The sequence below is a fragment of the Porites lutea genome, chromosome 8 (assembly GCF_958299795.1).
Source record: "Porites lutea chromosome 8, jaPorLute2.1, whole genome shotgun sequence".
Lineage (NCBI taxonomy): Eukaryota > Metazoa > Cnidaria > Anthozoa > Scleractinia > Poritidae > Porites > Porites lutea.
In genome coordinates, this window is record NC_133208.1 from 26,675,050 (window position 1) to 26,696,708 (window position 21,659).

The window sequence follows — 21,659 nt, forward strand, 5'->3', positions numbered from 1 at the left end:
GTTTGCCGTCTCAAATCTTCTCCGCCTTACACCATCACATCTACTGGCGGTTTATTCATTCATCCTGATTATCCAGGCGTGACGGTTACAGTCCCCGAAAATGCTGTTGCACCAGAGTCACCGTTTACCCTGGAGTTAAAGGTTGGTGTGATTCAAAGGGCCCATTTATAAAGAAAGTATCATCATAAAGGCTTATTAAAGTGATACGGTTTTTTTAAAAATGACGATCTAATAGTGACCAGTCTAGATGGCTTGACTGAAAAATCGTTTACTGAATATTTGTAGAGATCTTTTTGTTACTTAAATTACGTTAGCTTTTTATTTATCGTATGGGGAATTCTTGTCAATTTTAAGGCCTAAAGAATACATGAAATTAACTGCTGATGATTACTCTTTTAAATGGTACAGGTGCAAGAAGTTCCAAATAAAGAATTTGAAGAGGAAGGTGTATTTCTTGGACCTATTCTGCGAATTAAATGCTTTGAGGTTGTCCAGTTCTTTAGGCCTGTAATCATTCAGCTGCCAGTTTCTCTTCGAGACCGGCAGGACTTTAATCCAGATCCTACTAAATGCCATGTGAGAGTATTGTTCCTGAATTGCGAGGAGGAAAAAATGGAATGGACTGAACTCACTGATCTGGTGAAACCTGCGCAGTTTGACGGGAGTTTTATTAGGATTCAGGTCCAACGATTTTCTGGGTAAAGACGCTGAAAAAAATCATTTAGTTATTTAGAATAGATGGACGTTTTTAAAAGCCACTGTTTAACGGATCCAACAATGGTAAGTGTTAGCTCAACTTCATTCAATATTGTTGGACGCAGCATGTTAGATGTGTTTTATGGTGTTGGATGCTGTTGGATCAAGTTTGAGTTCGCCTGTCCACAGACGTTTTCTCTTCGACAGCGCGCACCTGTTTTCTCCTTTCCCCACCCCGATCCCAAACTCCTTGCGCTTGAACACAATAAATTCCCCTGCGGTTTTTATTTCCGTACGTGGGCTCGACGATCTACAAAGAGAAAGTCGATGGTCTGTGTACAGGCTCGGTTTGCGTGAGTTAAACCTGTATACTGGTATGCGATGGACCATGTCGTAACATGGATTAAACAAAGGCCTTTTTTAGTTTCCCATTTTTCAAAAAGTAATAAGCTCAGAATTTAAACTCCCCGTGCGACATATTGGACGGTTTAGGTTTAGGTTTTTGGGTTTGTTAGGAAGCTCAGTTTAATAAAAAGTGGGTGTTTGGGTATTCCGGAAAATGCATCCAGGAAGTTACCAAAAATAACAGTTTTTCTTTAAAACTTTATTTCTTATGCTCCATCCTACTCAGGATGCATATTACTCAGGTGGTTTGCACAAAACTGAAACTCAAACAATATTCTCCAAGTCTTCTCATTCTAGTTGTGGAAAAAAGGTTGACGGCTCATGAACGAAGTGCTTACTGGCTTTTTTTTCACTCAACACGTTAAGATAAGCTCTTTCTAGTTTCCCTTTTCAAATGTATTCGCACTCCTTTTCGTAGTTTAATCGTTATATCAGACGGCGATTACGTAGCACAGCTGAAATTTTCTCTGTGCCATTTAAAGGCTCATAGCAACTCCTTTTACTCTGGTTCTCACTCTTTAATTTTTGGTTCTTCCAGATATTCCTATCTTCTCGACTGGCGTCCAGAAAACTCTGGTGTAGAGAGTCTTGGAATTATTAGGTACATTTGTTACTTGACCAGATTAATATGGAAGCCGCCCAGAAGAGCAAGTTTCGTTGCTTACTTTCGTCCGGATATTCCAGACATTTTGCTCCTTATTTGTTGTCATAGTCACCTTACAAAAGCGGTAATACACGATCTTAAAGAAAAAAACGTAACGTATGCTGATGGCAGTTCGAGACAAGATATGATACCAGGAGAGGACAAAGCATTTGTTTTTGTATCAGGAGGAATATGTCCATTCGATGATGAGGACGTGAATGATGTTTTCCTCAGGTAAGCTTTTTTTTATACATCACATACCCATTGAAGAACAAGGCCAGGAGCGCATCCCATCTTTCAAGCTACACAAATTCTATTCCCCCCCCCCCCCCCTCCCCACCCACCCAGTAGAACTGCTTTGTAATTGAATCATAAAATGAATAAAAGAATAATGATTCGGTGGTAGCACATCCAGAAAGTGATTCTTCGTCTACCTGATTCCTGGTTGAATTGGAATTTGGAAATGCTGGTTTTTGAGCAAATTGAAAAATCATGAAAACTGAATAATCATGCGAATAGGTGGTTAAGCATCCTTTTGACTTCGGCAGCAAGTTCTTTTATTAATACCACGTGTAACGTATGGCTGATGCACGCGCTGGTGCAATTACACGTAAAGAAGACGTCTCTCAATTTTTAAGAGGTAACCGGCCTCATGTTGGAAGCAATGCAAGTGTTGGACGCCAGCATGTTTTTTACCGGTCTAGTTGATTCCGAATTCATCCAAGCAGGGAAATAAAAAAAAGGAAAAATGAATAAGTCAGGACTTTGTCTTTAAGAGCGCCTGTCCGTAAAAATCAAACATATCGCGGCAAGGGTGGAAAATTCGATTTCTTTCATATTTTAATGTTAGATAGGCTAGGGTATAACTTAAATCACTGTATGTTTTTTTTGGGTGGAATATCCTTTTATTTCAGAGATAAATGCAAATAAGCAAAATCCGTTAAAATCGTCAGTTGAGGCACTCAATTATTACATGGGTTTGAAAGCCTCGCGTGCAAAAACCGATTACTCTACCGTCTTTCAAACATCACAGCCTTCTTTTACAACTTCTAAATATCTGTAAAATGATTTGGGGAGATAGTACTCTGTTCTTTGAATATAATTTAATTTCGAAGGCATACAATTTACTTCAATAAAAGTAATGCGTGAAATAACGTAATTTTCACCATGTGCGAAATCTTCAAATCGATTAAGCTGCTGGTGGTTGAATGTTAGAAGGATGGTCTACAGATTCCTGTAAAAATTTCTTTGGGAAAACGATTAATAACGACGCGAGAGCTTTACAAAATCACAAAATCAAAATCAAAATCACATCGATGAGTTGACACATGAGCTCGCGATATGGTCCTGGGATACTGGTCAGTGGCTATCCTGTTTTGACAGCTGTCAATTGACCATATAGTCAATGTCCTATATTAAAGATGTGGACTTGCCAAGACACGCCTGAGACACCCTCCCTTCCTTTTGATAGTCTCCCCTACCCCACCCGTACAATCTGTAGACGCGTACGTATGTACGTACGTACGCTCGGTCAGTCACGTGAGAACCAAACGAAAAGAGGCTGACCATATTCCATGAGTATGGGGCTCTGTCCCACGCGCGCTAAACGGGCGTGGGCGCCCCACTTATATCTTTGGATAATATCTTTGGTTTACATTTGAACAGGTTATTAGAAGACGAGTTCAAGACTGAATTGCGAGTTCGTGTCTGTAAAGACGAAGACCTAGCAGAAGTAGAGTTCCATAACACGTCGATACCTACAGGAAGAACAAGCCTGTTGTGTAAATTTCACTTGCCCATCCAGAACATTCCACGTGCGGTTAGTATTACTCAATCGGCTAAAACATTTTATAGACATCAGCCTTCTGTAGAGTGGCGATGACGATGATTTATTACAGTATATCCAGAGGGCAGCTCTATTAAAAAACATAAGCCTATAAAATAATGTAAATACCGTATATACCAAAATACGATGAATAATATGAAAAATGCTTTAGAAAACGAAGGAAGTAGTGGTAGATTGAGGCTCAACCTAGGCGCAGGCTAGCACTGCTACTTAGAGTTCTAATGCACTCCTTTTTGAAAGCCTTGTAGAATATTAGCTTATCCAAGCAATGAAAAAGTTTACTCAAATTGTAGTGGTGGTTGTAAATCTTGAAATCGTGCCATTTCAAGTGACACTTGCCTCCTACCGCGTGACTGTTGGAGGACTTGTGCCAGTCAAGGCATTTTCCAAGTCACAAAAGCTACTTTTCGTCTCTGCTTCTTCTTTTCTTTTTTTATATTACTTATATAAAGTTTGTCCTAAAAGTGTTTAAAGGCCGAAAACCTCTTTAAAACTGCGAGTTTCCCGTAGTGATGACACGATAGCAACAGTTGTGAAGATTTTTTTCCAGTTTAGGCATTTTCAAATCGTCGAGAACACTCTTTGTCTCGGTTTATCCGTTTTTCTTGTAAAGAGCTCCTGCTAAACTTTTTCCTTTTTTGGAAAATTCCCGTTATATCCTTCACAGGTTCTCTCTTCGTTCACGAAATGCCTGAATGTCTCGAAGAATTAGGAACTGGGGCAAAGGAATCCGAGTGCCCTCATAATTGAGCAAAGACGAGCAAGTGCGTCTCGTTGTTAAATCTCAACGCACCAGAATATGCCATATTCGACATCAAGAAACCTTGTTTTGTCAGTCTTATGAGTCAGTGAGTTATTGTAATTGTAATTTGTTTACCCACGGAGCTCGTAGGAGTTCACAAGAACTTGTTGAAACGTTTCTGTGCGTTCCTGATCGAATTGGAATTTGGAAGTGTTGGCTTTGAAGGACAGAGGAAAACCGGGGTACCGGAGAAAACCCTCGCGGAGTAAGGGAGAGAACCAACAACAAACTCGGTATGAGTTAGGGTTAGGGTTTGAGTTGGGGTTAGGGTGAGGGTTAGAGCTTAAAGTTAAGGTTTGTGTTCGCGTTTACGTTAGTTTTACGGTGAGGTGACTCATAAACATTCAATTCTCGCCATATTCAGGTACGTTGAACGTCTTTAATTAACACGTATACCGTATGTATTGCGGTGTGCTCCTTTTTCCTCCCAACATGGTTTTGTTTTGCTAGTTAAGTTAACATCATCTTTAATTTGATGGAATCAGGTTTTACAAATGTTGGTTCAAACTCTTTCTTGTCGGCACCCTCACTAAAAGTGCTATTTTGAAATATACAATGTTGGTTTGCTTTCAGGAATTGCATTTAGACTTTTCTGGTAAAACACAACGTCATGCACAGCCTTCAATCTTAAAAGTTTCCCTCCTGGCTGATGAGTGGGAGTCATCTAAGGGTGGCTTGTCAACAATCAACAGAACGCTTGCCATACATTTGGCAAAACAACCAAACGTAGAAGTCACTATCATTGTGCCTCAATTTGAGTGCGGTGAAGATGACAAGAGAGCCGCCAGGGCTCATAACATTTCCATTGTGGAAGTACGTCGTCGCCCTGGCTTTAGTGATCCTCTTGATTGGTTGAGCTTTCCACCAAGAGACCTTGACATTCAAGTCGTGATTGGTCATGGTGCAAAGCTGGGTAAACAAGCTCAAATCATCCAGGAGTCTCATTGTTGCAAGTGGGTGCAGGTAGTGCACACCCAGCCTGAAGAGCTAGCAATGTATAAGAACTATCCTGGCGCAATTGCCAAGGGAGAAGGAAAGAATATAGCTGAAATTGAGCTGTGTAAACTTGCAGATCTCGCTGTGGCAGTTGGGCCCAAGTTGACAGGAGCATACTCGTCCTACTTGCGTTCATCTCATCATGATGTCTTCCAGCTGATGCCAGGCACCTTTAAAGAGTTTTCAGATGTTGAGCATGCTACTACGCGAGCGAATGCGAAGTTCACGGTTTTAACCCTTGGCCGTGGTGATTTTGAAGACTTCAGTCTCAAAGGATACGACATTGCCGCTCAAGCAATAGTTGAATTGAAGGACAGTTCTTACCGTCTGATCTTTGTTGGTGCACCTGATGGAAAGCAGGATGAAGTCGCGGAAATGTTATGCGAGACGGGCATTCCAAGAAACCAGTTGTTTGTCAGATCATTCTTGAAAGACAAGCAAAGATTAAAGGAGTTGTTTTGTGAAGTTGATGTGGCCATCATGCCTTCAAGAACTGAGGGATTTGGCTTGACAGCACTGGAAGCCATGTCAGCCGGTCTTCCCATTCTGGTCAGTGGAAACTCTGGGTTTGGAGAAGCACTGCGTGATCTTCCAATGGGTAAATCATTTGTGATTGATTCGGATGACCCCAAGGAATGGGCAAAGGCAATAGCAGCTATCCATCAAAAATCTAGGGCACAGCGGCTTGAGGAAATCCAAAGACTACGAAGAAGTTATGAAGAGAGATTCAGTTGGGAGAGACAGTGCAAATCCCTTGTTGACACGATGTGGAAGATGGTTTATAGTAAGAAATCAAGTATGTACTCAAAGTAAAGTAACGATAATTTAAATGAGCAATTATAGAATGAGGCTGAGTATGATCTGAAGAATTCTGTAGATCGTGGAGGGTGTTGGCCGAGGCGGATAACACCCTACTAGATCTGCATAATTTCGCAGATAATTCGAAAGCCGAATCCAATAATTGTTTTCTTATTTATTTGAAATAATTCATACTTTAAAAACATGCATACCTCGGTCGATGTTAAGTTTCTTTCTTCAACTTCGTCCCCAGGGCTTCTCAGTTGCCGTCCCTTTTTCTGGCGATATCCTATACTATTGTCGTTATTTTACTGGATATCGCAAACGTTTTCCAAATTTTGATCAGCGCTAGCTGGTTTTGCAGAAATAGCCGTGGGATTTGAGTCATTCTGGTTTTGTTCTGTTGAAACCACCGTAATAATTATTTAAAATGGTCAGTTGGTTTTTGTTTGGACCAGTGTACTATCTCCCATAGAGCGTTTTCACTCACATGGCGAACATCTAGCCCAATTTATTGGGAAAAAAAGGGTTCATATAAGAAAAGAGTTAACTCCCACAGGATTGGTTTGGAACACCAACATAGCCGCCGTTTCTTTTTTTGGGAATAACAATATGGCCGCCGTGACGTCATGTGAAAACGCTATATTAAACTGACTTGAAATAACCTTTCGCATTTAGATTTTCCTCTCTATCATTTGCAGGTGAACTGGTTTTCCTTGCACTTAAAAAAATCAAGCGGGAAGCGCGCAGAGAGGCCAGCAAAACTGATCTGTCCTTGAACTTAAAGAAGATTGCTTTGGAGAAAGGTTTTGTGATTTCTGACAATCAAGGGGGTGGAAACTGCATGTTTTTTGCACTTTCAGAACAACTTGACCACATCAAGGGAATTAAAATCACCCATGAAGAGTTACGCCGAACTGTTGTCCAGTACCTCAACGACAACCCCAGGCTGGTTAGTGTCTTTTTTTAGTGCCTTAACATTATTTATCTCATACTAGCAACTTAGGCTGACCGAAGCGGAGAAGGAAGAAAATAAAGAGAGTTTCTTTTCAATATAAATCAAATAACGGAAGTCCAAGCATAAATGGAAACGGACTGGGGAACATTTCCTTTTTTCATCCCGGCCGTTAAGCTTCTTTTGCGTACGTTTAAAGAAACAGACCTGCGACTTGACTGAAATAGATTTTTGTCACCACGGTGGCTTTTTCCTGCTCACTTCTCTTTTGCGTCATCCACACTATCTAAACGCTTGAAGAGGCTAACGGACATATAGAGTTGGTCCTCATCGTTCTTTATTTATTTTGTTTGAAACTTTGTAAGGCGTACACTTATTTTAGAGTACGACTATTAACAGTGTCTGTGGCCCAGGGGAGTACTCCCTATTATGGCCTACACGAGGAGGCTCCGCACAAAAGGGGTATCTTTTTCAGCCAGTTCAGGTTCATGAAAGGGTAGGGACTTTATTGGTTGAAGTATATAAAAGGGTAGGGAAATCTGTCATTTCAGTCTGTAAAGGGACTAAAAAGGGCTAACAGACGCATTTTTATGGATGTAAAAGAGACAAGAAAACTTCCTGGTTTAGTGATTGATTCATAAAAAAAGATGGTGCATTTACAGCAGTTTTAACTTTGCATTCCTTTTAAAAGGGATGCAAAGTTCTAAACAAGGTATGTGAAAGGGGTAACATTTGTCAATATACGAGGTATACGAAAGGTGAACCTTTTCTGTTAAAACTGGTATATAAAAGGGTAAGGGGTTGGACCTCGGGGCGGAGCCTCCCCGGATAAAATTGTTGAGTACCCCCCCCCCCCCGGAGTCTGTGGTGGAGAGAGCTGACTGCGTAGTTTTCTGAATAAGAACCGTCTAGAAATGCACTTTGTCGTTTTTCTAGTAACTACAGCATTTTTTCTTTTGCAGCCAGATGGGACAGATCTCTTCCACTTTGTTGATGGATATTCATCTTGGAACGCTTACCTCACAAACATAGTGGCAGATGGTACATGGGGTGATCACGTGGTTCTCCGTGGTGCTGCAAAGTACTTTGAAACTTGCATCCAGGTGATCAGCAGTCTGCCGCATCACCATGACATAATGATCTGCCCAGAGTATGATGTTACTGGTAGCAACCGGCTTGTGCTGGGTCACGTGCATGAGCTTCACTATGTTAGTCTTACTCCACATGAAGGATGCTAAGTTGTCTAATTACTCTGTAATGTTTAATTTCCAAACTCGACTTAACCAAATTCATGTCATTTGAATCAAGCCACTACACCTTTCATTTGCCACCTTACTTGCTGTTGTCGTCAAGAAACTTCTCTCTCCATATAAACTGAACGCATCATTTTAGTCAGTTGTTTGCAATTCATCAATGCTATTGTGACGGAATTAATAGACGTTTAAATATGATTAACTCATAGGAAATTTTCTGTCTGAAAATAATCATACACAGTCCCCTTAGGTAATATGAAAATCTTCTTATTTATTTTATTCACTCTATTCTATTCTAATAGGATTTAGTTGTTTAAAGATCACATTGCCTGCAGTCGCTCTTAGTAATAGGGAACTTAAGCACCACGACGGCGACGCCAACGAGAACGGGAAAAAAGCAATAGCTTTAGATAAGGAAAACAACAATTTTGCACGTGCATCACGCTGTTTTGCACATTTCTTTGCCGTCGTTTCACGACTACGACTTGAACCTGCCTAATTTCACGTTTTATGGAGGACGTATATACAAGACAATTTTCTTCTTTTTTTTTTTCCTGAACCTAGATTCAATCCTTTAGAATCAACTCCAGAAAGATTCCCCAACGCTTGATAAGTTGCCTGAAATAAAATAAGAGGGATGAAGTTTGGAACAGCGAAATTCAATTTTCAGTGACGTTTTCGCTGCCGTTGCCGTTGCCGTCGTTGTTGCTGAAGCTCCCTATTCTAGCAAAATTTCTCAATCCCTAATTTACACATACGTCGCGGAGATGAACACAAGTAACATTCACAGAGGCAGTTTGGTCACCCTTTGTTGTTATAAACACCCTAACAAAATGCGAGTACTAATGATCACCTGGATACTGTGTGTACGTATGTTGCTGGTGATGATGTTTGCGGCGTGTGTATAAACTGGGCCTTACCGTTTAGAACTGTATACAAGTCAGAAGTTACTTATTCCAGCATTTTCAATAGCGTTTAGTTATTAAGGACAACAGGACAAGCCTTGCCTTAGCGATTCCTGATCTATAGTCTCTGAAATATTCAGTTTCAGGTGAAATATTTAAGTAGAATTTGTTCCTGAAGCATAATTTCTTTCTTAGGGTATTTGTTTTTTTTTTTTGTCGCTGCATATATGAAGCTTTAGTTTTGTTAGTAAAGGATCATTCCTATCTCAAGATGTCCCTTACCAGTCTCATTGAATGTATGTATAACTCAATATAATTTTTAAGTAAGGAATCGGTTTTGCATGAGGTTGCTTCTTATTAATTTATGAATATTAACTTTTTGAACCGTTAAAATAGCTGTTTTATAGAACCATATTGGTAGAATCTGAATTTGCGTAAGTGTGTTCCTTGTCATTCTTTATGTATTTTTAAAAGCTTTTTATTGAGATAAATCTAGTAGTATAGATTGTGATGAAAGAAGTCTGGTTTAAAAAATTTGCCTCAGTGAGTTAGAATCGTTTTAAAGTTGGGTAGTAAATTTTTCGGGTAGTTTATTAAGCGACCATTTGCCAAAATTAAGTTACTTCCCTGGCTCTGAATTTTGAGTGGTCTCTCTGAGGAGACCAGGTGGGGATCCACACCGGTTTCCACCGTTTTACGAAACTCGGTCAGATTTTTTATAAATAAATATATTTTAATAAAAATAAAACTTTCCAAGCTGAAATCTGGCCAATATCCTGTCTGAATGACTCAGAAACCCAGAAAAGGGGACTTTGGGGAGTTAAAATCTACAAAATTTCCCAAGTCCCAAGGGAGAGTATGCCCCGGACCCTCTTATTGGTCGATTATTACACCTTCTGTTAACACTCGAGCACTGGTGACATTGATGAAGAATGCGATATGGAGGGAGAGAGACATCTGTTATCGAATAACGCGGAAATCGAAGCTACTAACAACAATGTAATCGAGCATTTCCTCTATGTGGAATCTTTTCGTGATAAGAAAAGAAAATTTGCTTGAATCTCGTTCGCCGTGGCCAGGACGTTTGCGCGATTCTTCCAATGGGCTCTGGGAGATCTTGACTTTTAAACTCTTTCCACGAATAATAAACGTATATAATCAAAGGAAACGTTGGCGTGTCAATTTCCAGGATCATCATCGTAGGGCCTCTCGTAGCCAAGTGAAATACCAAGCTCAAGCGATTTGGAATAACAGAAGCAACAACCATAGGTGGGGCAGGAGGAAGGCATGGACGTAGCCACGGCATTGTTAGACTGAAAAACAGTCGGTTTTTTTTTTTTTCTCAAAATCAGTAAATCGGTGGCGTGTAAGAGTCTTACGAGCGCGAAGCGCGTGAGCCGCAGCCTCGTTCCAGACCTTTTGTTTGACCGCTAGCGCGTACTTGAATACGCAAAAATATGGACTGTTTTGCAGTCTACGGCAATATGGAAGGAAGGTGTGAGATCATTAATTTATGGAAGCCCAGAAAGGCAAAGAAAAATCTTGTTTGAAAGGTTATTTAGCCGCAAAAAAAAAGATTTAAAATGCTTAAACAGAGGTCAAAATCAGTACTTAACTGCATTTGGGATCAAATCCTTACAGAAACAAACCGCAGGAAAAAATTGCTCAGTATGTTGGACTGACCCTCTTAATGTTAGACTCTGAGCGGCAGAAATTAGATTTGGTCAGTTAAAAGAGGGAAAACCTCCGATGTTGTTTATATTAAAAAAGCTAATTCAAGCTAATTCCGCCACTGCGGAGCCTGGTCCCCTCACTGTGTGAAATCAGTTGTGTCATGGTCCCGATATTAGTCGATACGAACCCGTATTCTTGAGAAAAACGGAAGTATGGAGAGGTATCGGGCTCCGGACACGCAGCGTATACATTGAGTGTCAGGACCCGTATTTTTCCTGAATCGAACTTTTTCCGCGGCATGGAATATCCGATATCCGGACACGTCATTGAAACGCGGCGTGTCAAGACCTGTAAACGTTCTTATTTTTCTAGATTTGCCGAGAATCATGGAGTGCCGTTGACGAACGCTACAATTTTTGCCTTTCATTTTCACTAAAATTCCACGCTACGGATTGTGTTATCCTAATTTATACTCCAAACGTTCACGACACGTGAAGATTCTATTCCGCGGAATGCGATGAAATTCCACGATACGTGAAGTTTCGAGTGTCTTCACTTCCCCGAAATTCCATGGTACGTGAAATACCAGGGACTCAAACACCACTGGAATTCCACGGTTCATGAAATTACCGATGTTGAAATCGTGGCAAAACTCCCTGATACGCGAAAATTGCAACACTTTTATTGTACTAGATTTGACGATACTTTCAATTTCCATTCATGATACTGAAAAAAGTGATACCGCCTTTTCACTTCATTGATACCTCACGATATGTTTCCTGGTCAGCACTGCACTTCATTGCATTTCAGGGACTTATTTGTGGGGTTGCAGTATTATACTGAAAATGATATTTAACAGTTCCGACCTTTCTACCATTTTTATCACCGCCCCAGTCTCATTCACTTTAACTAATTGCCCAACGCATGAGGGAAAAAACACAGGTTTTAAATCGCGTAACATCATTTATTTTAAAGTTCAAATGCAGGAACAAAGTTTGATAATTCTGACAGGAAAACGTGCAAAGTTGTGTCAGTTGATAAACCTAACTCTAAAAAGTGTTCGGACATGTTGACAATTCATTCAAAGAAATATACAAGGTACAGTTGAAAGGTTGATTGGAATATTCAGAATGAGTGATTTCAGAACATTTCAATTTTTTCTAAAAAAAAGTTTTGCAAAAACTAAAACAAAATTCAAAGTGAAGATATTAAATTTAATCAAACAATGGCAACAACTAGAGAGTAATCCATCCATTCTCCATCCTATGTTCATCATCACTGCCACTCCTTAAAGTAAAGGAGAATAAGGGGAGGGAGGCTGCAGTGGAGGAGGATGTACTGGTGTGACATGCTCCCCTGCTAATCAACGACAATGGCCATGCATGTGAACTAAAGGGTGGTTGGCTTGTAGGTGGATCTCCTTAAACTCTGGGGTTTGGAAGAATTAACCAAGGAGCTGGCATCTAGCTGCTGTAGGGTCTGCTTAACCATCTGTTCGCACCTTCATCTGTTTTACTAAAATCTGCAAAGCACAGTCATTGAAAAAAGTGAGCAAATTAACCACAAATTAGTGCCAAAATAGTGGTTAAGGTAGCTTATTTTTGTACATGTGTATGAACCTCTTTACTACTCATGCTTATAATAACATCATCAACCACAACAATAATAATGATAATAATAATGTGATGTTAAGGATAATAAGACTTTCAAATTTCTTTCGGATTTCTGTATATAAACAGAAATGAAACTGGATCACAATCGCCTTGACATCGTGTGTGTGGACCAACAGAACAAAAATTGCCTCATTACTAATATTGCATGTCCTTGTGACAAAAGGGTGGACATCGAACAAGAGATCAACAACAAGTTTAGTCAACAAGACTTAGTATCTTCATCTGGCATGAAGATACTACTTGTGGAAGATGAAGGTGTAAAAGTTGCCCCTTTTGTTTTGGAGCACTGGGTACTATTCTGAAGACCTGGAAGTTTAACTGAAAAAACATAAATAATTCTGAATTGAGTTGGCACTGCACTTCAAAGAACAGTCTTGCTGAGATCAGCAAGAATTCTCCAAAGTGTCCTTGAAGTTTAAGGTAGCTTGTTGCCACCCAAAAAATTCAATGGAATTTGAAATTTCTGGCATTGACACACCTGCTGTGAAGCATGCACAAAAATAAATTGGGAATTGAAGGAAAAAGACAGATGACTGTCCTCAATAACATTATTATTATCAACAGCGGGACAAAATAAGGGTACTAATAGACCTTTTTACCCATACGGTGGCCATATTGAATTAATTCGATTTAAGGAGTATTATAGGATGCCCAGGGGACATGAGCACATTTCGCTTGTATTTTGGAGCGCTTTTCAGGACATTTTTTTCTTAAAGTTTTCTTAGAATAAGATTCTATTGGGAAAAAAGATCCTTGTGCCGTGTTTGGATGTAATAATGATCACCTTTTTCCCTAGAAATATACCGTGAAAGACCATATTTCTAATGCTTAACTAGAAAAAGGCGATCATTATTACATCCAAACAGGGCACAAGGATCTTTTTTCCCATTACAATCTTATTCTAAGAAAACTTTACGAAAAAATGTCCCAAAAAGCACTCCAAACTACAAACTAAATGTGCTCATGCCCCCTGGGCATCCTATAATACTCCTTAAATTGAATTAATTCAATATGGCCACCGTATCGGTAAAAAGGTCTATTAAAAGCAGTTTACATATACACTGTAGATAAACTATCTCCAGATCATATGTACAGCTATTTCATACATTATTTTTTTAAAAGGTTTATTTGCACAGTAGTTCAAAATTTTAACTAACGGTAATTTGGACAAAACCTGGAGCTGAGATACAGTGTTTTTGAAAAAGCAAAGCCGAATTAATGAAGGGTGAAATGAAATGTAATGCTGTATTGGTATAAAATAGATTCTCAATAATTGCAAATCTATTTTGTCAATGCAGTTTTTATAAAACAGCTTGTGTGTTTATAAATCAAGCACTACACCTACTGGAAAACGTGACTGCATGTACCGCTACAATGAAGAGGTCCCATAACAAAATACCATATTTGTTTGATTAAGTGCCTTGCCTGGGTGCTCACTAAAGTTTTACACCTTGAGAGTGGGCTATTATTCAAGTTGGTCACTTTAATACGTGTATTCGGGCTGGGTGTTTAATGAATTCTCACAGTTTTCACCAAAAGTAATTTTGTTGGAGATAGAGTAATTTTGTTTGAGTTCCAAAGCAGATTTTTAACTGTTCACTGAAAGTTTCTTTAAAATACTGTACTAAGAAAACTTGGTCTCTTAATTTAGTAGAACTTAGTCTTTTTCAATCTAGCTGGTATGGGGTAGGCACTTATTCGAGGTTAGGAGATAATTCATTTTGTTTCTGCCTATAAGGTGGAGGGTTATTGGAGGTGGGTAGTTGCTTGAGGTTCAGCACTTTATCAAATAAATAATTAGGTATTCTATTTTCTTTTCAGCATTTGTTGTTACATGTAATTACAAATTTTCAGTAACATTGACTTTTCTTCTATTTTCTGGTACAAACGCCTCAACCCCAGTGTCACTAACCTGCACAATATTGCATAGTGCTCCTAAGATGTTTGCCTAGTACTGAAAGGAAAATCAGGAATCAATGAAGTTCACTTAATTACTTTTAACTGTCACTGCTGCCTTAATTACCCACTGAAATGTAAGATACTGAGTATTTACAAATTAATGTACAGGGGCTGTGCCACCACAGTCTTAGTTCACTTTGTTAATATTAAACAATAAATGGTGTGGGATGAGGTTTTGTGATATCCAGAAATAATCAACGGAGAGGATTGACTAAATGACATCAGCTGAGCCGAAGGCTGAGGCTGATAACACTTACCGAGACCTTGATTATTCCAAATATCACAAAAACCAATTCTAATAGTTGTTTCATTATGCATTGTTTTCAAGAAAACAAGGACAAACACAGAATTGCATGGAACACAGTTTGACATTCCTCTTAGAAATCATACTTGGTGCACACCAGGGGGTAGAAACAAAGTCAGGCTTATGGCGTACGATCCCTGCCAAAATTCATGGTTTCAATTTTAAATGCATCATTTAAATCTCTAACCTCGGTACTTGAATTTTATAGCTGAATTCAAAATTTTACTTACTTTAGAAGAAAACGTTTTTATGCTCGCATCCCTTAGCTTTTAAACTCAACTCTTCTATTTGACCTTGCTCACTGTGTATTTTCAACTCGCTTCGTCAAATTACATAGTAGAACCATGCAATTTTCAACTCGGCGCTATGAATAAAACTATACACCAGACAAATTTTCCAATATTGCTACTTTTTATAAGCTTGAATGCCTGAACGAATACTCAGGGCATTTTGCCACTTACCGAGTCATATTTCAAACTCAACCATGTGTATTTTCAACACGACTTGTGAATTTTTGTTCACGCTTCAGTGATCATTGATCAAGACCAGGGAGCCTCCCTGGGTCAGCACAATAGAAGCCTTTGTCGGGTTGGTGGCTCTTTAGTCCATCGTGCTTAGTGCATATTGCACAAACATGGCAGCAGAGTTTGCACTTGCTTAGATTCCTATCAGTATGGTGACAGGGTGCAAAGAAAGTTTTACAGCTGAAGCTAACATTTACTAGCCCAAACATCATTTCAACTAGCCCCAAAAATGTTTTGATGAGCAGATTGATTTGACAGTACTTCTGTAATTTGAATTCCTCAAAAAACTTCACTTGTCCATCGGGCAAGTTAATAACAGAACTCACCAGCCTGATAGCAAAATCCACTAGCCCCGGGCTATCGGACACTACTTTCTTTGCATGCTGGGTGATTATGGCAGATTCATGCATTGAGTGGGGTATTCAAATCGCACTACTGTAAATAGTGGGATTTACCTGATTCTATCGTGGCTGGGATCCGCGATAGCATGTTTATCGAGCGCACAGCAATAAAAGGGGTAGGCCTATTAAAACGACTTTTACCTCCTACCAAAATGTTGCTCGTTCCAATAAGTTTTTTTCCTCTGCTGGGTAGATTATGCTCTGGAAGGTTCTACAATTTCACTGAACAAATGTGATTTTTGCCACTTGTTTCACACTGAGAGGTCGTGGAACACATATTGATTTACTGTGGTTTTTGTTTCTGGTCGGCAAGATTTGTCCTCTGATGCAAGAGCATTTTCTTTTACCTCTTTTAAAGCATAAAGCTTTTTATTACAGCTGAATAAGGGTTCTAATTTTCTCTAAAGTGCCTTCTGGATTTCAATATTTTAAGTGATTTTCTCTAGTCCTTTAATGTAATGTTTTTCTGCAATGTTGTATCATTCTGGGCCTAACTCGTTTAGTAGTTTTCTTTGCAGGATATTAAATTATCACAGATAGTGATTTACAGTTCCAAAATTATAAGAATGAGGTGGATCAACTATAGATAATTGCATTGTGACTTAGTAGACTTTAGCTTATTGTTTTTCTAAAGATAATGTGAGTCTTTTGACTGGAGTGTGTATTTCTTTCCTTAATAGTAATACCTTTTGAATGAGCTTAACTGTCTTTGGACTGTTTTTAATGGCCACTGTCTTTGATCAGGCAATCAGAGATTCTGATCAAATCAAACAATCAAAAATTTCATTACAGATCACTTGAAATGAACACTACACATGTGAGAAGGCGCAGGCAAACACTTGCACTTAAAGCACAATGGACTAAAGAACCACCCACTCCGACAAAGGCTTCTATGGCGGAGGGGGGGGGGAGGGGGAGGGGGGGCTCCCTGGTCTTGATCAATGATCACTGTAGTGTAAACAAAAAATCATAAGTTTTGCTGAAAATATACATGATCGAGTTTGAAATGTGACTTGGTAAGTGGAAAAATGCACTAAGTATTGGCTCAGGCATTCAAGCTTATAAAAAGTAGCAATGTAGGAAAATTTGTCCAGTGTATGTATAGTTTTATTCACAGCGCTGAGTTGAAAATTGTATAGTTCTACTATGTAACTGTAATTTGATGAAGCGAGTTGAAAATACACAGCAAGCAAGGTCAAATAGAAGAGTTGGGTTTAAAAGCTAATGTTGAATTTAAAATTTGACTATACGGACTGAAAAACACTTTCACAACTTGCAAAGCAGTCACCTTGTGTGGTAGTTCAGAGGTGAAAAGTGAACCAGCAAAGAGAATAATATTCAATAACTGAAAAAAATATATCTCATGCCTCTTTGTTTTTCTCACATATCGTATTTGTCCTTGCAAAATCGAAGCGACACTACCTGCATTACTGTGTAAATTCATGCGTGCTGAACTATCGATCGAATTGATAAACTTTATAGATACATTTATTTTTCTGGGTGAAGAGAATACTATTTAGTATTATAATAGTAGTTGTGAGATAACAATTACTTGAGAAAGTGCCAGATTTATCAGAATTAAATCTATTCAAGAGAGCTTTATAATATGACCTTACATTGTGTACATATTCACAATTCAGTGATAACATTTGATTTCACTCCGTTTATTGGAATCAGTAAACACCTTAATTGAAAGTCGAAATTCAAATGAGCCCAATAAACAAATTACATCCATTGCTGAAAGCTCTTTACATTAAAGTAACCTTAACTTTCCTTAGGTTTGCAGCAAAACACTTCTCAATATCTTAACTCTTCGGCGATTGTTTCAGCTATAATTATGTTGCTATAATACATGTATTATGTTGCATAGCCTGTGAACAGTACAGGCTCTCTGTTTGGGGAAAGTTAAAAAAATCATGAGAGGGGAAGGGGAAGAGCCAGTAGAGAAACCTATGAGGCTGCTATTTTGCGGCACCCACTGTGCATCAGATTCTGATACAAGCTCCTGTTGGTGAGAACACTGACAGGTCTTTTGATCTTTAACATGGCTTCTTCTGGCACATCACTGATAAGCTTATTTAGCCACAAAAGTACATTTCAAAAGAGCTAAAATAAAATGCTCTTGCATCAGAGGGCAAATCACACTGACCAGAAACAATGACAACAATAACCTCAGACAATCAGTATACATGTCATGACCTCTCACTTTTAAATGAGAGGGAAAACCACAATTTTGCTCAGTCAAAGCTTACGCTCCAGCACATAATCTACCACCAGAGAAAAAACTCATTGGAACAAGCAGCATTTTGGCACCAGGTAAAAGTCAAGTGTTGCCTCCCGACCCCCTTTTTACATGCAAAACTGACTACATTAATTGACAATCTTGCTGACAGAAGATCAGCAATTAATAGACAAGAGGGTGGAATAGCGGCCTCAAAGGTTTGTCTTAAGGCTCTCCTCTTTCCCTTCCTTCTCCTCCCAACTTTTTTGCCCTTCCCCCAAACAGATATAGCATATAGCCAACATATATGAAACTTCCCCTATATAAAACATATATGAAAAATATATTGAAACATATATGAAACCCTTCCCCCAACATATACAACATATAGCCTGTTCACAGGCTATATGTTGCATATTCCAAACTCTACAAAGAGAAAAAGAAAGACCGCAACATACAATACGTCTGAAAAGTGACATAAAATCAGTAAAGTTGCAATTTACCAAAATAAACGAAATGCAATAGTAAGAAACAATCCCGCCTTCAACCACCATGATTTTGTTCCTTCTCAAAACGTTTACATTGTACCTTTGGTTTATGATGCAATGCGCAACATCAGTACACAAAACTGCTGGCAAGACCTTTGATGATTGCTTTGCAAGTTGTGAGAACATCATTTCCATTTCATTTAAGAGAATGTATAGGAAGTAACTTCCCTCCCCCACCTCCCCCCGTGCACACAACCTACAGATTAGTCACTAATAGACCTTTCCCGCATACGCTCTATTGAGCAAACGCAAAGAAATGAGGATGAGGTTCGGGTGGACAATTTCATACAAAGGTCTATCTGCCAGCAGATAACTAACTAATCTGTAGGTTGAGCTTGCAATGTATGATTTCTAAGAACAAACTGTGTATACTGTCTTTGTCCTAATTTTCTTGAAAACACTGTACAGGGCTGTGAACATTTTTTTTCTCTTGAAAGGATATATGTCCCACTAAGACACCATCTTGGTTGGACTTGCAAGCAAAGTTTTAGTTGTACATAATGCCAATTACAAGTCATTATTCTATAGGAAAACTCATTACCTGACGAGGGAATTCCACGTTAAATTGCACGCAAAAACCGATATCACACGAATCACGCAGTGATGAGTGCGATATCAGTTTTCAAGTGCAATTTAACGTGGAATTCACGAATCAGGCAATGGATTTTCCTTGAATCGCATAACTGAATCAAAATCAGAAAAAAAAAAGAAAACGGCAATAATATTGTTTGTTTTTATCCTGAGCGCGCGCTCCAGGAAGCCATTTCAAAGTCAACTGTCAGAACTGTCTTTGCGTTAGCGAATAGGAAGCAAGGTCAGTCGTACACGTTTGACCCTTGACAACTTTTTTTGTACCTTGTGCTTGTTTTTACATTTGTTTTCAAACTCTTTTACATGTAAACACTTGCTTCACACTAATCGTAAGGATAAATAGAGGTATTTCACTGAATTTACAAGCCACTTATCTATAACATCTTTTTGCAAATTGGTCATTTGCTTGAGAAGGAAAATAATATACACCTTTTACCTCTTTGGCGGCAAAACTGAAAGAAATGAAGTGTCCAAGCGAAAGCACTGAAAGTTTAACGTCGCGATTGATATATGGTAAGTACCTTGAAATGTTTTAGAAAAGCTGTTCAAGTTCAGCTCTGTTTTGTACTTTTCTAAGTATCACGATTCAGGACAATTGCAAGCGGCGTACTCTTTTTCGTGTTTTCAGGGGCCATGTCGTCTTTGAAGGTATTTATTTCTTCTTCTGTATATGTGACAATCGACCCCGTCACTTCCTCCGTTGTCGCTTCTCCGTTTCGTTTGGTTGAACTTTGGCTTGCCATTTTCTGGGCCGTGTTCTTGTTTTCTCGTTGTCGCGAGCGAAAGAGGTTTTTTATGCCTCTTCGAGAATTTGTAGTTCAGTTCAAAACAAGGAAGAACCTCTGGCTCACTATAAAAACGCTTTTGTTTGTTTTGAACTCTTCAAAAGGTGACAATGGTTTTGAAAACATTTTAAAATGACATTGTAGAAAACCTTTTTTGCAGTTGTTGTGTTAGAATTTGACGATAGTTGTTACCTACATGTAGATGCGAAACAATATTGCTTAGCCTCGTTTTCAACTCGCAGTTCCACACTGAAATTAATACCTCGCTTCGTTAACCAATCAGAATGCGAGATTTTACTCAGTTATGCGATTCTCAGTAGAACCTAGTGCAAGTGAAGAAATATTACTTGAAAATAACAACATCACTGTTTCATGTAAACAAATTTGTCCCGAAGCATTACATTTTTCTCAAAAGTTACAGGCAAAAAGAATGAACTTTAGGCCAACAAGTTTTCAAAAACCTCTATTCTTGGCTTGCAACCTCGTGACAAGGCGGTCATATTGGTGTGTGTTGGAGGTCATTACAATAGAATGTTTTTTTTTGAAGAATTTAGTTCCCGGAGGAGAGAAATGCTCTTTGTTCTTAACCCTAACACACCACCAATTTGGCTGCTGTGACGTCAAGTGCAAACCAGCAATTGTAATCCACTTTAATCTTCTTCAAGTTTGTCTATCTGAGCCTCCTTTTGTGTATGCTGTCTTGTTTATACCTTCTTCAACTGTTGTGAGTAGTTATTTTTATGTTTCAGTCAATATGGTGGCAGTTTCATTTGTTTAAATTTTGATAAATTTCGTGCCACAGCTCCTTTAGCTTTATAAAACATTGATTTCATTGAAAACTTAAAATGATTTAAATAGTTTGAAAACAGGGCAGCTTACCTTTTCTTGCTATCTAATTTGCCAGCGAAATCCTGAGTCTTGGAGCGCTTTAGTAGTACAGTCCTTAGTATACTTCGGTGTTCAAACTCTCAATCTGCTTGACTGAGTCTCCTGTATCGAAAGGGTTGCCTCTTAAGATCTATCGACAACTGAAGGTTGAACGTTCGATGATAATGTTTTACAATCCTCAAATGTCCTGTGATGCTATCGAGAAGCATAATTATGGACTCAAACTTCTAAGGGAAATCAAACAAGTTGGCGTGATCGAAACGATCGATTTCACACTTTCAAAATGGACGCCAAATCGGAACCTGAAAGAGCATGTGCAAAGCGAATACCCGCTGACCAGTTACTTTGCTGTATTGTTTCATTTCCAGGCCTCATTCGAACGTATAACCCCCAGGTTTTCTTCCTTTTTCTTCTCCTGACAGAGGCGATACCCGGGAAGCGATAAAGGCAGTTCAAAAAACAATGTAGTATTTGTAGAAAGTTAGTCAATACTCCGTTGAAATTAAGTAGCCATAGTTTTTCGAGAATGCCGTCTGTAGTTCATCGTAAGTGAGGAAATAGTTATCACGCGTGTTCTCTCTGTTTTGAATTTGTTTTCGTTTAACTGGTTGTGACAAAGACACTGTATTATTTTTCAAGAGTAAGTGACAGGCCATTTATGTTAACAATGCCTTCCAGTCACCCGAACAGAATTACACGATCTCCAAAAACAACAAGCCAACGATTCTCATTTTTAGCGGCGTGAAAACTACGTCGGTCATGCTAAAAACAACAAAGAAAACAGATTATGCT

At 38.9% G+C, this 21,659-nt stretch overlaps 1 protein-coding gene and 1 long non-coding RNA gene across 2 annotated transcripts; one reads left to right on the top strand and one right to left on the bottom strand.

Annotated features, from left to right (window-relative positions):
* The first annotated feature begins 1,673 nt into the window (after positions 1–1,673).
* LOC140947120 (uncharacterized) lies at positions 1,674–10,051 on the top strand. Its single transcript, XM_073396204.1, has 5 exons — positions 1,674–1,978; positions 3,410–3,563; positions 4,966–6,184; positions 6,888–7,138; positions 8,104–10,051. Exons 1-5 carry the CDS (start codon positions 1,890–1,892, stop codon positions 8,377–8,379), a joined length of 1,989 nt encoding a protein of 662 aa, XP_073252305.1. The 5' UTR covers positions 1,674–1,889; the 3' UTR covers positions 8,380–10,051.
* Positions 10,052–11,979: 1,928 nt separating this feature from the next.
* On the bottom strand, positions 11,980–21,166 carry LOC140947125 (uncharacterized). The gene is made up of 3 exons (XR_012166919.1): positions 20,859–21,166; positions 14,559–14,600; positions 11,980–12,495 (listed from the first exon to the last, which is right to left on the bottom strand). It is a non-coding gene; the product is annotated as an uncharacterized lncRNA (long non-coding RNA).
* Positions 21,167–21,659: the final 493 nt, after the last annotated feature.

Coding starts and splice junctions, on each gene's coding strand:
- LOC140947120 (XM_073396204.1), top strand. CDS start 1,890: ATGATACCAGGAGAGGACAAAGCATTTGTTTTTGTATCAGGAGGAATA. Junction 3,564..4,965: donor TCCAGAACATTCCACGTGCG/GTTAGTATTACT, acceptor GTTTGCTTTCAG/GAATTGCATTTAGACTTTTC. Junction 6,185..6,887: donor GGTTTATAGTAAGAAATCAA/GTATGTACTCAA, acceptor TATCATTTGCAG/GTGAACTGGTTTTCCTTGCA.